Source organism: Macrobrachium nipponense, chromosome 3 (genome assembly GCF_015104395.2).
Source record: "Macrobrachium nipponense isolate FS-2020 chromosome 3, ASM1510439v2, whole genome shotgun sequence".
NCBI lineage: Eukaryota > Metazoa > Arthropoda > Malacostraca > Decapoda > Palaemonidae > Macrobrachium > Macrobrachium nipponense.
The window spans coordinates 103,840,569-103,858,235 of NC_087202.1; the positions used below are offsets into that span (position 1 = coordinate 103,840,569).

Below are 17,667 nucleotides of genomic sequence, written 5' to 3' on the forward strand. Positions count from 1 at the left end.
TGAACGCAGATGTTCACTGAGCCGTTGAGTCTGTTTTAACTTTGACGAGAGTGCGTCGCGCGAGGAATCCTTGCTGGAGTCAAATCGGAAGTGGTGATGAATCCAATTTACGAAGAGGTGCGCGCCGCACCTGGAGTGCCAACGTGATGGATAGCGAGGGAGACTTAACAACAACGTTCCTGCAATCCCTTGATGCTTGATCGACGACACACCCACTGCAAGCTATGCCTTATACGTGGCCCTTCCGTTCGAGGGCCAACCGCAGGTCCCAGTCGTTTCTGGACAAGAGAAGCACCCTGGCACCAAACTCTGGCTATCGCCGTTTAGACGAATTCGGATATGAGTGGGAAGAGGAGACGCTGTGGTCCTATAATGCTGCATACGTGGCGCCCCTCAAAAGGATATCTTCGGCCTACCGTTTCCACTGTTACAAGGTGATTTCTAGAACCAGCGGTGATGCATGTCATTCAAGTGGAGTATTGTTGCTCCTGGTTTTTAAAACCGTGAAAAAAATTAAAATTCTCTCTCTCTCTCTCTCTCTCTCTCTCTCTCTCTGCATTTTCAGTCCCGCTATGCTTTGAACAAAATTAGCTGTGATAATGAACAAGAATATTTTCTATTAATGTCTTGATTTTTAAAGTCGAGAATATTTTCTATTAATGTCTTGATTTTTAAAGTCGTATAAATTTCATACAAAAACCCATCTAAATGTGTCATTACTTTAATCGATTCGTGGGTGTTGATGGTGTAGTAATTTCGGCAACAGAGAAGAGGAGTGACAGAGATTTTTGTTGAAGTTTAACACTGTAAGTAAGTGGAGAAATCTACGGTTGTTGGTAAGAGCAAATGGATAAAGATGAATGGAAGCCACTTATACGTAGCAATTACTCTTACAGTAGATAAAGGAAGACTGGAAACGGTTGATTCATACAGATATTTGGGACTCAGATGAGCACATCATTGTATAATATGAGAAGAGGTGGACTACATGGTAGTGAACCAAGAAATTTTTGGACATGAATTTTGATGTATGACGAGTTTGTGCAAGTGAATCCCGGGCGGGGGTGGGGGTTGGGGGGGCGGGTTTAGTGCCCCTAATGCACCTCACGCGGTGCACTGTAGGTATTACTTAAGGTTCTTTGCAGTACCCCTTCGGTCCCTAGCTGCAACCCCTTTCATTTCTTTTGCTATGCATCCGTTCATATTCTCTTTCTTCCATCACACTTTTTACCCTCTCGTAATAATTGTTTCATAGTGCAGCTGCGATGTTCTTATTCTGTTACACCTTTCATACCTTTTACTTTCAATTTCCCTTTCAGTGACGAATGACCTCATAGGTCCCAGCGCTTGGCCTCTGGCCTATATTGTATATTCCATTCCATTCCATTCCATTCCATGTTTGTAAGTGAAGCATAGATTTTGAGTGCAAGAGTGAGAAGAAAAGAGTGGTTAACTAGAAAGTATTGGTACAGGCCTATAAGAATTTACAAAGGTCGGATTACAGAGGTCTGGAAGCGCAGTAGTGCTTGCAATATCGAAGGGATATACACAGTTCTTGTGAGGTAGCTGACACACCGGTGGTGAGCATTTTTATGTTGGTCGTCGTTGAAATTTTCTGCACAAAGGCTCATCCTTGAATCTGCTTTTGAAGAACGACCATACAATGGCTCTTCTTAATGTAAAAAAAAACAATTATGTACACACACATAAATATATATATATATATATATATATATATAAATGCAAAAACCACGAAAGAAAGTGAAACGAAGCAGTACTGCAAGGTCTTTCGACTCAATGTCCTTTACAGACTACTAAGTAAAGGACATTGAGTCGAAAGGCCTCGCAGTACTTCTTCGTTTCACTTTTTTTCGTGGCCTTTTTCTTTATTTATATATAAATCACCTTCCAATTTTCGTGATTCAGTTATTCTATATATATATATATATGTGTGTGTGTGTGTGTGTGTGTATGTGTATATATAGCCTTTGGTTGTGTGGTATGTTTCTTTTGGAAATGTTAGTTTTCTTATTTTTACACAGCATTGATAACTAGGAATGTCGATTGAAAATTTTTGCTCACGACCAGTTTACTCCGCAGTGAGTCTCTCAGAACTTGGTGTGTGGGTTTTGAAATGGATACACAGGATACATATTGATCGATGAAAATATCTTGAAACCCCCCCCCCCCCCCCCCTCCCCTCTCTCTCTCTCTTCTTTCTCTCTCTCTCGCTCTCTCTCTCTCTCTCTCTTGCAGTACTGTAGATTCGAGGTCATCTGTATTTTTCATACTCAATCACGTGTTTTATGTACTAATATGAAACCCTATTACTTGCGTTTCTATTATTTTTCAAAGGATTGTTAACTGATTTGAAAGGTGACTTCTAGTTTACAGGTGGTCAGGATTGATTGATTAATTACTATTTATTTGGCTGTACAACCACCGGGATACTGACGAGGAGTTGGAAAACGTCCAGAACGTATTGTTAGGAAGGTGTGGCACTCAAAGCCAGGAGATAAATGGGCCGTAGATGCTTCAGACATGTCTAACCTTGAAGGGTTCCGGGGTCTTGACCCCTACGGGGAGTGCCATATTTACTTACATATCTTAGTAGGTACAGGTACTCGTGCGCACTTACATTCATTGCCCTTCCCTCTATGCCATACTTCCACTGAATATATTCCCACGCATATCTAGTCATTCAGTTGTATTCCACATAGGAAAATGAAAATGGTTTATGGAAGAGATCCATTGGAGGACGAAATTGTCGGGCATTTTCTGAGATAAACCATTTTCATTTTCCTATGTGGAATACAACTGAATTGCCATATCTTCGTGCCTAAGAAGATTACCAGTACTATATCTAGTTGTATATTTGTGAGAATCTTTTAGTAGTTTTTTCTCACAAAAGTCATGTGATAAGTGACATGGCATATAGCACTGTGATTTGTTGTTATTCATCATATATTTTTTTCAGTACAATGATTTTCCTGTTCAGGCTGATGTAGGCGTTTAAATGTCCTTGGGACGTTCAAAAGAGAGCACTTAGATTTTTCTATATAATCAGCACATTAGTAATAAAGTCATCATATAGGATGACTGATTGCTGTTTTGTAGTCTTCAGTTATTGAAAGAGATCTGCTGTTTCAAGGAGGTACACGAAATGAGTATTGATCGCAAGAACTTCCAATTAATTTAGGGAAAGAATAACTATATTTTTGTTAGGTGGTTAATACATTTAAATTTCTATATTTTATGCGCTTTTAAATTTTGTAAGCAGTGTGCAGAACGGCTCTTTGGATATTTACTTGCTTGTGTGTAAGTATGATTTCACAGACCTGTATTCAAAGCAAATTATAATTATTTGAGCTACCGAAAACTATAACATTGCCGAAATCTTCCTGTGCGTGAAGGAACTGCGAGGCATTCTGTTTGTGTTCGCTTCAGATTTGCCCAGGGGCTAAGAACATTATCATTGCCTTATTAGTGGCCAGTTGCCTGATTTGATTTTTTTTTATTCTAGATTTTTTCTGCTCGTGATCTGCATCAACTACAAACGAGTGTAAACAAAATATTTTAGGGAGAAAAGAAAAAAAAATCATGATTATTTTGGTGATTTATAATGGGATCGAAACCGGCTTTATAGTTCATATTTTGGATGATGCATGTCATATTTCTGTGTGAACTTTTTCTTTTTTATTGAAACATTTTTAATGGAACTTTGTTTATATTATTAACTCTATCGTTTAATGTTTTATATTATTAACCCTACTGCTTAAATATCACACGCACACTTGTCGCGCTGTAAGAACACATTAAAATCCCTTTGTGTTTTGGAAATATATCTTAAAAATGCTAAAATTTACTGCAGTTTCAGGACCAACTGGTCTACTCTTCAGGTGGATTACAATATGTAATACAATAAAGAAAAGGGGAAATTACAAATGTTAAGAGAGAAAATAAAACTAATAGCCATTTCAGAAAACGATAATAGTTGAAACTGCTCCTCATTAGGATACTACCAAATATTAACCTAAATGATGGTAAATATAAGTTCAAAACGGAGTGTGTCTTCTTGTGTAATTCAAGCAGCTGACGTTAACAAGAATGTCAGGTCGTTGAATTTAACAAGTGCAGTTTATAGAGTGGCAGTTTAGTAGTGACCGAAAGTGGCTCTTCTTTTGTTTACTCTCAACTCCCTCCTAAGCGTAGGCCGTAGCCGCATATTTATGCCGTAATATTTGTCACTTGGCTTTCGACCACCGCATCGAATGCATGTGTTGCGGTTGCGCCTTGCGGAAACCAGGTCCGTAGCTAACCCTTATCCTCTTTTTCTTTGCCTTTTGTATTGTCCGACATGGCTTCGAAATTTCGAATGATACTATAGGAGACTCAGAAATGGACTTATCATTATCCAGTGGTGACAAGGATGAAGTTAATGAAACTTCTTTTATTGAAAAAAAAATCTGAAAAAAATGCATACCGCTCGGGAAAGGTAGTATGGTAACCGCTGGTTCCATGCAACATAAAAACACCATGCATGCAAACAAACAAACAGTAGTATGGTGTTGGATATTCATTACACAGTAATAGGAAGAGAATAAGTAATGATGAACGTGTGTTGAATAATCCTCAAGCGAGTTCGGCTGTTGATCCTGTTTCTGGCCATCGAAAACTGTGTTTTTCCAAATTACTCTGCATGGATCATCACAACAAAATGCAGCGAACATTAAAGTTTTCTAAGAAATTTCCATGGTTAGAGGTCTCATTAAAGGAAGGTAAATGTGTTATATGTAACTGCAAATATAATAGCGCAGTTGGCTATTTAACAACTCCCGGTTTTCAAAACGTTCTAGATAAAAAAGTTATGACGAAAAATAAACCTAGGTGATGTGTTTGAATACCCATTGTGTGTAGGTGCAGATGCACGTTGATGATAGAGTTGTGGGGGTCAAGAGACGGGAGGTTAAACAAAATGGCAAAACTATTGCTTAGCTAAAGGCGATTACCCTCATATGAGAAGTTCCAGGGAGATTATTTTGTTCCCTGCCCTGGTTGTGTAAAGTTATGAGTATTTAAGGAAAGTCCTCGATTGTTTCAAATACAGCAGGTGTGGCGATTGCGTATGTAAATGTGACATTTTTAGATGTAACAACTGCAGCTAAAACCATGATTCAAAAGGATTATAAAGAATTGAAATGTTAAAGTTGTTGTTAACTTTTGTAACTGTGGAGGCGAAGCACAATGCGAATTCATGGCTCTGTATAAAGAGGCCAGTCATATTAGCAGGCGAGGGAACAAGGAGGTAAATTATAGTACATAAAGTAAATATTCGGGAATGCAGAGAAATTGCGAGGTGCAGTCAGTGAAATGATTAACAATCGGACCAAAGTTAGTCATGACCTAATTGATATACGTGACGGTGTCATTCAAGCATTTCGTTTCGGAATCGGTGAACTTAAATTGTGAATGTGTAAGAACAAATCGCAAGAGTCTGTAATAACAGAGCGACTTCTATAGGAGTATGTGGCTGTGCTGATATACGAAACTTTTCTACATCTAGGGAGGGGGTTAACCAGGGTAAGGTAGTTCCTTTAGATGTAGTAAGTGTAATTAATTACAAAAGATGTAGTAAGTGTAATTAATTGCAAAAGATTCCTAATAAAGTAATAATACTGATGTGCAAGAAATTTCATTATGTACTACTATGATTTCCTTGTTCAATAGGGTACTGTAGTATATGCAGCAGCCAAATAAGGTCTTAAAATATAGTTACATTGGCTAAAAGTTCAGGTAATTAATTAGGGAAGATGGAGACAAAACTCCATCATGGAATGTGATGTCTCCAAAAAAGTCGACCGATATCCATGTTTGTCTTTCACATGACAGGTGTGATAATTTTACAAGAAACATGTTTAAATGATATTGGCTTTAAGGCTACTAGGATATCGAAGTTTTCAATGTTTCAGATAATACAAATAATACACGAGAAGTTTGACTACTTATGGTAAGAGTAGTATTTCTGCTGATTTGTGTATAGCCACAACAGTTGACGGCGTCGAGTGTTTGATAAGTTAGGGATAGTGTGCTTTCTGTCAATGTACTTTCAGATAAGTTGGACCTCGAGAATTTGCCCGTATATTTTTTATGAGTGCTGTTTATTACTGGGTGATATGAATGCATGTCATCACCATGTAGGAAGCAGAGGTAGTTAAAATAGAAATGGTTTTATAATGAGCAGTATCCTTAACTCACTGGTAGAATTAAAGATGCCTTACTCTTTAAATGTCTGAATATACAGCTTGTAAGTGACCACTGTGCAGTGGAAGTTTCCTTAGGAATGGAAAAGACATATTTTGATATAAAACGAAAAAGGTATAATTTGCAAAAGTCCAATTCAGGATGGTTGTTGAGTGGTATAACAGTTATAATTGTCTCAATGGTCATGGTAACGATGAAAAATGTTATGATTTGTTTGTTGTTATTTATGGTAGTTTAAATGTTCCCAAATGTAGCAAACCTTTTAAGAAATTGATGTATGCAAACGACAATGTGGTACGAGGCTGGAGGAAGTTACGCTGAAAACCTCAGTGTAACTGGAGTAAAAATCAAAAGTAATAATCGGTGCAGAGATACAATGATGCAGATTGTAAATCTGAGGCTAAGAAAAGCGTAGGAGGGAAGTACTGGGATCATTTTTTAAAGTTATTTCCTGTATACTAAGTATATTGGAGGTGTGTGGAATGAAGACCTTTTTTTTTTTGCTCATTCTGATCCCAAGGGTAAGGCCGGAGAATTAATGGGAAAGTGGGCTAGAGCTGCAAGTTTTCAGTGGTCTGCCAAACAAAGCTCAGGCTTGCTTGAGAAATAGGCGAGATAAAAGAGGTCGACATGTTGTATTACGAGCAGCTGTCACTGATGAAACTTGTTTACCATTTACAAAGGATAAACTTAAATGTGCAAATAAGTTAAATCCACTGCCCCGGGTGGGGATGGGCTTACGTAAGTGATGGAGGACATTCCTTTGGTAGATCGGATTAATCTCAGTTACTAGAATGGCAGACTGCCTGTCAGTGGAAAGTTGCTCTAATTGTGCCCATACCAATAGATATTGGGCAGTGTAGGCCTGTTTCACTCCTTGCTTATGCAAACTAATGGAGAGACTTGTACTTGATAGGCTACTTTGTGATTGGGGACTAAGTATCGCCTAATGTGTTAGGTTTCATGAAATGGAAAGTACTTCAGATTGTGTTATAGAAGCTTTAAGTAATGCTTATGCTAAATGCTGGGCATTTGTGGATTTAAAAGGAACTTTGACATGTTCAGTATCACGGACGTGATTCTAAAATAAAGTTGGAATTGGGCACTCCAGAAGGGGGTGTACACCGTCCCACTCTGTTTTAATATCTCAATGGGTAAAACAGTGGAAAAAATTGAGGCATAGTTTTCCCAGGGGAACTGAGGTTGTTATTGTTGATGATATCCTAATACAATGTGTTAATGTAACAGTTTTGACAAGGGCGTTGGCAAAGTTGCAGAATTTATGCATGCATATGAGTTTGGTGGTAAAGCAAGAAGAAAATGGTAATTTTTTTATGAATTGTAAAGTTTTGGAAAGGGTTGTCATTTTAGTACATGGGTAAGTATATAGTTTTTAATAAGACCATGGATGAAGTTAACCACTTGAAGAATGTTTGTCTGACAAAAAGACCATTACAAGTATTGGCTAATAGAGGTAATGGTGCAGGAATGCCTGTCTTGAGAATGTTTTATATTAGAAAGTTCAGGTATTGACTATGCTGCGCCTGTGCTGATAAATTACTCAGAGAGGGAGCTGAGGCCCTGGGAAATTTTGCAGAATAGAGCTGTGCTGATTATAGTAGCTACTCCACGAGTACTTAAAAACAATTAGAATTAAATCTACCAGGCATTGTAGACAGAATCCAGGAGATAGCAAGTATAGCTGCTCTCCGTATGACTAGAAGAGGTGAAAAAGCATTGAAGATGGCTGTTGGATAACCGTTCAGGTAATAGAGGTTTCAGTGTTGAAGGAAATTTTAAGAAACTGTACAAAGTAATGATGAAATATTACAGTTTACAATATTGCATTAATTTGTTAAAATGTCTATTAGACCATGGTTATGTCATAGAATAAATGTTAGTATTTGTACTTGAGACTTAAAGAAAGAGCATGCAATACCTGTGAGTAAAAACGGTCGTTTTTATCCAAAATTAGAACTTAACCAGATGTAACACCATCCACATGTAATGGATCTGTTATTGATGTGAGGGTGGGGTGTGGAGTCATTGTGCGAGAATTTCATGGGACTTGGTCTGTAAGAATTGGGGATAAAATATCTTCTACTACTGCTGCTGAATAGTCATGTAGAGAGGATGGGAAAAGTAGTGTGGGCAAAAAGGATGCATGTATCAACTGTTTTGTATGTACGGGCAGAAGAGAGAATGAAAATACACGTGCAGAATTTACACGCTATTCATCAAGGGTTGAAATTGGTGGTCAAAAAAGAATGTATTTGTTTGTTTATTGTCAAATTGCCGCATTTCCTCTCAATAGTAAAGTTCTGTTGACCGTTATTCGATTTATGAATGTAAAGTATTAGTATGTTGAGTTTTCTGGATACCCTCGCTTGTACGTAGGTATTCATTTTAATCAAATGGCTGATAAACTGGCTAAAGGAGCTACAAACAAAGATGTTATTGACGTTACAAGGAGTTACAAGGATTAGGATGTCTCAAAGGCTTGTTAGTCCATCCGAAGAGACATCGTGTGCTCACTTATCTGTAGAGAGTACTATGAGTATGAATAGAGTGAAGAAGAGAATGCAGCATACGAGATGTGGACACTTCAACAATTAGACTACGTTTGGTTTATTAGTATCATTGGCAGCATACTGATGTTGAAGGAAGATCTTGTAAACTATGTGATATACGATGCAACTTATTTTAGAATGTAATGAATTATCAGAATTTAGAGATTCTCAAAATAACAATGTAAACTATCACGTAAGTTATTTTTCAAATAATGGTGTTTGTACTTGATTTTTAGAGTTAATATTTTCCAAAACTCAACGGGAATTTAATGTAAAAAGTGTTTAGTAGGCTATGCAGTTATATTTTAGGCAACTATGCCCTGCCTGTAATTATGTTTGATGGTGAACAGTGCAATTATTTTGCTCTGTAGAAGTAAATAATGCATGGCGTCATGGTTGTTAGTGCCTCCAATATTATTATTAATCACCGGGGATATATGTCTGGTAATTTATTATTATAATAATATTACATGCATGAATATTGGGCTCCAGCTGTGACATTTGTATTCTTGTCTGTAGGACGAGGACAAACTCCTGACGTCGGGTCCATTGCATTGGCCTTTGTTTAACTTTCCCTGACGAGAAGAACTTTACTTGTCCCATATTAGATATATTTTGTAGTTTTTACGCTATACAGATATCTGTACGTCTGTCGCGTATATTTTCAAAGGAATTTATAGAAAAGCAGATTTTTAAAATTGAAATTCGTGCGATATTTTCTTCTTCTGTTAAGTATATTTTTTATTTTTATTCATTTCTTCTTTGTCGTTTCTTTAAGCCAGTTTTGGAATCAGTTCTTTTACCCGGGCAATAGTAGGGTGAACTCGACTCTTCCATTTATATAGTATGTGCTGTATCACCACCAGTCTCCTAATTTCCTAGCTCGTTTTCCTTCTCTCGAGACTCGTCTCCGCCTCTCTTGGTCCGCCCAGACATCCATTCACGAGGCCACTCACTATTCAAGCACTCCACTCACAACCCCCCCCCCTCCCCCCACCTTGCTCAGTCGGTGGTCCCCCTTATCCAAGCCCTTATCCTTTTCCCCCCATCTCCAGCTACTCAACCATTCTCTCTCTCTCTCTCTCTCTCTCTCTCTCTCTCTCTCTCCTAATAACCGTATGTCTCTTCGCTCCGAGTAAATGTATTATTTGTCCGATGTCTGATGTTACCATTAACAGGATTAGATTACTATTCTAGTACAGGATGCCTGAGGTGTAATATGGCCCCAAATGTTAATTAGTCTCTCTCTCTCTCTCTCTCTCTCTCTCTCTCTCTCTCTCTGAAATGTCAGCACGTTGAGCTCGCAAACTGAATACTCCGCGTTCGGCCACCAGGGTGGTTTGCAAGGAAGGAAGGTTGAGTGAATTTCTTCAAAATCGAGCTTACATTTACTGACTCAGGCTGCGTTTACACCAAGCCAATCGAATATATTAAATTCATGAAGAATCAAAACGAGTCATGATTCGTCTTGATTCGCCACACTAATTTTAATGTCACCGTATACACGGAGCGAATCGGCATGGTTTGTATGGACTCGAATCGCTTTGTGTAAATGGTTACATTGAAATTAGTGTGGCGAATCAAGGCGACTCTTGAATCGTGTTGATTCTTCGTGAATTGAATCGATTCCATTCGCTTGGTATAAACGCAGCCTTAAGCAGTAGAGTAAGACTCGCCTAGTTGTAAGTCGATTACTTGGGGTTGCAACGGTGTTGGGAGAGCATAAGGAGAGAAAACAAAAAAAAACTTTGTCCTGTACGTCTTATAAATGGTTGCCATCTTCATGGCGGTGTGAAAGGGTGGCTTGGGCGGGGTGAGGGACGCGTTCGGCGGGGTAGCCATCATCTATAGTTATTATTTAGTATAAAATAATGACTGCTTTTTCGAATAGGTGAACATTGTTAGCGATAATACATGCTGTTGATTTTATTGTGAAATAACTTTTGTTACTTGTTAGAGTTGCAGGCTTTGGAAATTTCTGTTAGCTGTTTTGTTTGCAGCAGTTAACACCGAAAATCGTTTCATCGGCGTTTCAGGCCATTTTAATTTCTGTTTAATTGGTGATAACTCAGTGAGAGCATTATACTCTCGTCTCGCCTGAGAGAGAGAGAGAGAGAGAGAGAGAGAGAGAGAGAGAGAGAGAGAGTGTGTTAAATGTGTTACAAGGATTAGGATGTCTCAAAGACTTGTTATCTGTAGGAGTAGGTTTTACTGTGCATTCACAGTGTCCTAAGGATTTTGTCTAGCTTTCTTTTAAGCTCTTCCACACTGTTGCTATTTACAACTTCTGGAGAGAGAGAGAGAGAGAGAGAGAGAGAGAGAGAGAGAGGACATTGTTTTGGGCAGTGGTTAGAGGGCATCCGTGGAAGTTGTCGTGCAGGTTTTATTTGCAGGTGTAACTTAAACGAGTGTCGGCGGATGTCGGTGATTTGTGGGATCCGTTGGAGTCGGATGATGTCGTGTCCTTTTTAGCCGCTTTTACGATCGCTCTTCCTTCGCCTGTAAGGTGCAGCAGCCTTCTCGTTCGTGTTTCTCTGATTTGGGCGGTTTTTCAGGGTGATTCGAAGCTTTGGTTTCATTTTTAAAAAGGTCTTTGCGCCTACTGCCCATTCTTGTGATCATCTGCTGCTTGCTTTAACTGTATATATTCATTCATTTATATGTTTGTGTAGATAATGTTTGTGTGTGTGTATATATATATTTATATATATATATATATATATATATATATATATCTATATCTATATATATATAATATATGTATATAATATTATAATTGTTATTTATACATAATTGTATACGAACTGCGCAAGATCACATCTAAGTCCCATCTCACTTTGGTATCCTTAATACTCAGAAGTCAGATAACATTATACTTGTAGATTGCTTTGTAATTGGGATGCTTGAGGGAAATGCCCTCAGTTCAACCTGTGAGGTTTCAAGGTTAGACATTACTTGAACCAGTGTGCTTCAGTCATAAAATGCTCGGAAGAATGAATGTTGAGGTTATTTCCCCCGTTTCTTTTCTATTTGAATGACCTCGATCAATGATTAATGAATGCACGTATCTTGTAATTATAAGAATTTGGATTATCTCCCACTCAAGATCAGGCACTGATCATTAGTGTGTGGATGTCTGCTTCTGAAAGAGATTTATCTCTTGTGGTTCGTGGTGGTAGATTTCGGTTTCCTAATAGCGGTTATGACTTGACCATCCGTCACTTGATCATCGACGGATGGTCTCCTGTTCGTCACTTTTTCATAAATTGCAAAAGATCTCTGTTGAAATGAATTTACAATTGATCCCTGTTTCCCTTTGCTTGACGAGAGCAACCAGATTCGCTGAACAGCAGCCCCCAATATATGTATAAATGTGACTCGCTGTCGAACATCTTAGTTCCAGAGGTCCTTTATTCCGTTGGACTGTGGAACAGCCTCCCATAGGATGTGCAGTTGGAACTCAAGATGTTCAAGCGAAGATGTAATGCATCACTTACTCAATACTACTCTCCTTGTATTTGAATACATTTTTATGCATTTATAGTTTACTACCTCCCCCCCCCCCCTTTTTTTTTTTATCTCTCCTATGTCTTTCCCTTTACCACCTCCTGCTTCTTAATAAACACCATATTCTTGGGAAGATTGAATTTCAAGTCGATGGCTAGTGTGTGCTTGTTCCATATGAATAGGTTTCATCTTCTGAATAATAATAACACTGTCCTAAAATTTAAGTTATATATCAATACATGTTTCATAACAAAGAGAAGTTTATCAGATACGTTTTATAATTATTGATCTTCTAGTAATGTTACATATTGCTTTTCTGCCCATCTCTCAACATATTGGTTTTCGCTTACTTAGAGGTATAAAAGCTTCACAGACGCCCCCTAGTAGTTCTTAGATAACTTTAAATAACTTTGGTTATACTTATAGTTACTGCCTAGAATATAGACTTACGTTATATATACCTGCTGTTCAATAGGCAAGTGTTAATCAGCGTCATTTTCCCCATTGCTTTTCAGGCTGCCGTGGCTGGCCTGTTGGGAGAGTATGTGGCTCGCCTGAGTGAGGTTGCCGGGTCATTAATCACCTGTGGACCTGTACTCAATTGGCTGGAGCTCGACAACCGCGGCCATCGCTTGATCGTCACTGATGACTCCGATATCAACACTCCTGCTGTTGCTGCAGCCTACGTCGTCAAGAGGTACATCGCTCAGGCCTCCGACGAAATCTCCTTCGAGGTGAGTGCCACACGCCAGTGTTTCTTCCCTGACACACACACACACACACACACACACACACACACACACACACACACACACACACACACACACTTACTATTGTATTGACTTACAAACACGTTTATATTGACTTACACAGACATTTATATTGACGTACACAAATATATAATATATATACACAGTATATATGTATGTGCTTGGATGTTTATTTTAAAATAAGTGTTACCCATGGAAGGGGTGCTTGAAACAAAGTTTCTAAACCACCTCATTAGCATAAACAGTAACCTTATGAATGTAAGTATGTTTTATATTGTGAGGTGTTCTTCGATCTACGGTCACTCAAGCAATTACCTAGATTTTATAGCCTTTCCTGTTGTATCTGTCAGTTCGTCAGTTTTTTTGTTTTTTTTTAGTGATGCACTCTTCTCATTTAGTTTGCATGGCCGAACTACAGGATACTCTTATCCATTTCACTGATGATCTCCCGTATTTCTCTCCTAACGTCTTCATGCGCGTGTGCGTTCTTGTGCGCTCTCTTTGGCATTTTACGATTGCTATCGCCTAAGGCAAATGATAATATTTAAAGTCTTGCATCATTGTATGGCGTGCCCTTGTGTGTGCTGGGGACGACGGGGCTTGTTCCCCGTTCCGAAAGTATGCACCAATCTCCCCCCACCCACCCCCCACCTCCACCCCCCATATCCTGGAATCTATGCGAGCCCGTAACGAACATTGTTTATCGTCCCTTTTGGCATTCACGACGCTATCCTCATACCATCAACATAATTTTCCTCCCCTTATTCTTTCTGATATTGATAGTACACATTCTCTTATATTTCCAAAAGACCTCCGCTTTTACTAATATTTTCACTAGAGAAGAATCAGTGCTTCAAATTTCAGGCAACAGTCATCCCATCATATATGACAACTTCCTCATATACCCAATAAACTCCACCTTTATGTTGGGCTTTCTCTAACTTGTCTTTTCCCAACATCTGATCCTTCACAAACTTCCAGCATGACTTCCGCTTTTCCTGGATGCATTACTCCAACCAGCAGCCAGGGGGCCGAATCTTCGCTTTTTTTAGTTTGTTTATACCAAATGAATGGCAATGGTGGCCTGTAACGTCAGTATGAATACGTATGTTCTGTCAGCTAATCTCAGACATTAACAGGAAACTTATCAGTATCTTTCCATCTTCTATCCCCACACTGAGTCTCCTATTTGGTGTGTCTTATCAAATTCCCTTTTGAGAAGACTATTCTATATATTGCTGTTGCCGGACATCTGCAAACTAAGTAAGAAGATTGCATCACTGGAATGAGAAGTGCATGTCAGCACTCCAAGGATATGAAGCTAGTTAAAAAAAAAAAAAAAAAAAAAAAAAAAAAAAAAAAAAAAAAAAAAAAAAAAAAAAAAAAAAAAACACCAAGGCTACTGATGAACTGACATATGCAGTAGAAAAGGCGATAAAATTTGGAAATTGCTTGAGTGAACGTAGACACATTGTGCGTTGTATGGATATGCATTCCGTTTCCCTTGCAATAACATTTTACAATATTTACCCCCCAACCTTCTGCTGTCAGAAATGCATTCGTATTCAGCACCCTAAAATGCATTTCCGAAAGTGCATTAATCCTGGTTGTTCCATATTGCTAAAGTTCGAGAATTCCCCATTTTCTTTTATATTAGAGAAAACTCCCTTTTTTTATTCCGTCTTTTGAGACCTTTACAGGAGAAAATTTGCCTTTTTTTATTCCGTCTTTTGAGACTTTTACAGGAGAAAATTTGATAAGTGTTATGCCCGTAATCAGTATTCGTATTTCATCGGATGGCTAGTAGGTTCTCCAGTCAAGTTTAATACATACTAACAGTTGATGGGGTTTGTCATGTATGTAGGGCTGGTGACAAAAAAAAAAAAAAAAAAAAAAAAAAAAAAAAAAAAAAAAAAAAAAAAAAAATTGCAATAGAAAAGTTAGGCATAAGAGGGGTAGGGTAAATGCAGTTTCAGCATTCAGGCTCTAGCGTTGAAATGCCGAAGAAAACATATTCTAAAATTCTCTCCAAAAAGTAAAATTTCCGTTAATAGCCTATATATACGTATATATACATATAATATATCCCTGCGTAAAATGGGTTTAATACTTACTCTTGAAACAGCAAAGTTGCCTTAGTTTTAAACTCAAATAATTTTAGGTTAAAGCACAAGACCCATTAGAGCTAAGTGCAAAATAGCTTTGAGAAAAGCTTAAGGAAGGCATAAACTAAGATATACTTAACTTTGGATGTGAATAAGTGTTAAACGCAGGCCACAAGTACTTTAGACTATGGTTTGCTTACATGGCAGTTATAATCGGCTTTTTGACTTCGAGACGTCGTTACTTGAATAGTGAATCTATGACAGGTTAAAACATATGAATGAAGGATTGTGTGTTATGCTGCATTTTAACGGAGATGTATCCAGTTTCTCCGAAGAAAAGACATTTCTGTGTTTGAAACATTCCTCGTTGGCATTCCTCGAGAAGAGGGAGTTTTTCGTCTTTTTGCAGATTGTTCTGGGGCTCGTCGTTTTGCTTGGTCTGTTCGTCTCTTCATCTTCTGTTTGTGATTTGCCTTCCAACACGTCTCTCTTCTGATGATGATCAACAGATGTAGAACTTATCTTCATTAGTTCAAGGAAAAATGTTAACAATTTTATCAGTAAAGGTTCAAAGGGGTAAATTAACCAGTGAACCACCGCTGTCAGTTTCAGCTTCATCTTCTGGAACTATCGAGAAGAAATTAGTATCGTGTTAGCCAGCAAAAACTAGACCGTCTGAATGGAATTCCTTACAAGAGTTTAGGATAAACCGAGAAAGTTTGTTACCTTACCCGTCTCTATAAGAAACCCGCGTTCCGAGTTATTTATTGAATAATACCCACTAACTTTTTACTAATTCGATAGAATATTCACATTTGATGAAAAGATGGGGAAAGAGATGAAAGTGGCAGAGTAAGCTCTCGATAGAAACAGTTCTTTACATAGTGTTGGACTGAAGGGGACTCTTCCCAATAGTGTAAATTATAATATATATAATATATATATAGATATATATATATATATATATATATTATATATATGTGTGTGTGTGTGTGTAATAATGTTTATATTACATATAGTTATATATTTGTTTGTGTATATATATATATATATATATATATATATATACTAGTATGTATGCATATATATATTATATATATATATATATATATAATAGAAAGAGAGAGAGAGAGAGCTGGGACTGTAAATCATATCTTTACTGCTAACTTGCTGCACATTATGATGGGAACTCCGTCATGGTAGCATCACGGCTTGTTGGGCCCTTATTCAGTGTGTGGGAAAGAGAGGAGGGGGGGGGGGGGGGAGGCGTGCGAAAGGCAACACTCGAGTGTCACATCAGGGAAAGTTCACCTGAGGCGGCGACTCTGCTGCCGTTGTAGTACCTGGCAGTTCTAATGCAATGTGCGATATGATTTTAATTTTTGGGTGAACTAACAAAACAGTTCTTGTGACTCTTTTGTTCTATATTTCTTTCATTTCCTTTAATTATTTGTAGGTTATTTCTGCCGTTTTAATAAACCAGACACTGTCTAGTTGTCCAGGTATTGGCTGGCTTTATTACGAAATCTGAAGTGATTAGTGAACCGGTTGTCAATGTAGTTTTTTTTTTTTTTTTTTTATCTACAAGACGAATTTCAGGTGTAACTCGTGTTACACGTCTGAGACATGGCCATTACGGCTTTTGGAATATCCTTTCAGATGTGGCTGCCTTATCCCATCCCCAAGTAAACCCTGTGGGACTACTGGAGTAAGTCCTTGACTTTCGTATCATCCCCGACAATGAATTTTCCTCGAGAAAAACAAGGCAGAATACTTTCATAGGTAGAAATGGTTATCCCCTTAATTCGGTTGGTCTTGGCTGCGTGTTGTTCAACGAAAGTCCGTCATTCCGCTGCCGCTATAGTGACCTCTCGGGAGCCTTCGGGTGGGCCTGAATGTTTTTTCTTTTTTTTCTGTCTGTCTCTTTCTCTCTCTCTCTCTCTCTAAAGAAACTTTATGACTCTGGTTTTCTGCTTCGTAGAATTCCTTCACGGGAGGCGGTGTTTATGTTACTGTTTGGTTCTCAGCTTTCAAGCCATTGAATAAATCTGCCCAAACACAAGTCTGCTTTCTGTGTGCCTACCCCTACGCTTCTGCCGCCGCCTCCTCCTCCCCCTCCTCTTCCTACTCCTCCTCCTCCTCCTCCCCGCCCATCATTGGCACTCGGAGCGTCCAACTGTCATGGACGTATTTCCCTCGCCGCTCTCCTCCATCCTGCGCTATTTCAGAAGAATGTCTAATGTCTGAGTGAATATACTTGGAGTTTTCCCGGACACACGCGTAGCTTTACCCAGAAGAATGAGAGACGTTTGTTAATTCGAACAGAAATCGTCATAATTGTCAACTGTTGCGCAGTGTGGCGGCACATGTGTGCGGGTTTGTTATTGTGGCGGGCGGCCGCGGCCCTCCGGGTCAACTTCGTCTAGTCAGTGCGAGTCGACTGCTTGAGTTGGG

At 38.5% G+C, this 17,667-nt stretch overlaps 1 protein-coding gene across 1 annotated transcript in view; it reads left to right on the forward strand.

Moving 5' to 3' along the window:
- LOC135221927 (GTPase-activating protein CdGAPr-like) overlaps positions 1-17,667 on the forward strand; it is a 746,105-nt gene that overhangs the window by 639,685 nt on the left and 88,753 nt on the right. Inside the window, 1 exon segment of the mRNA XM_064259951.1 lies at positions 12,854-13,072. Coding sequence (XP_064116021.1) covers positions 12,854-13,072 — 219 coding nt within the window.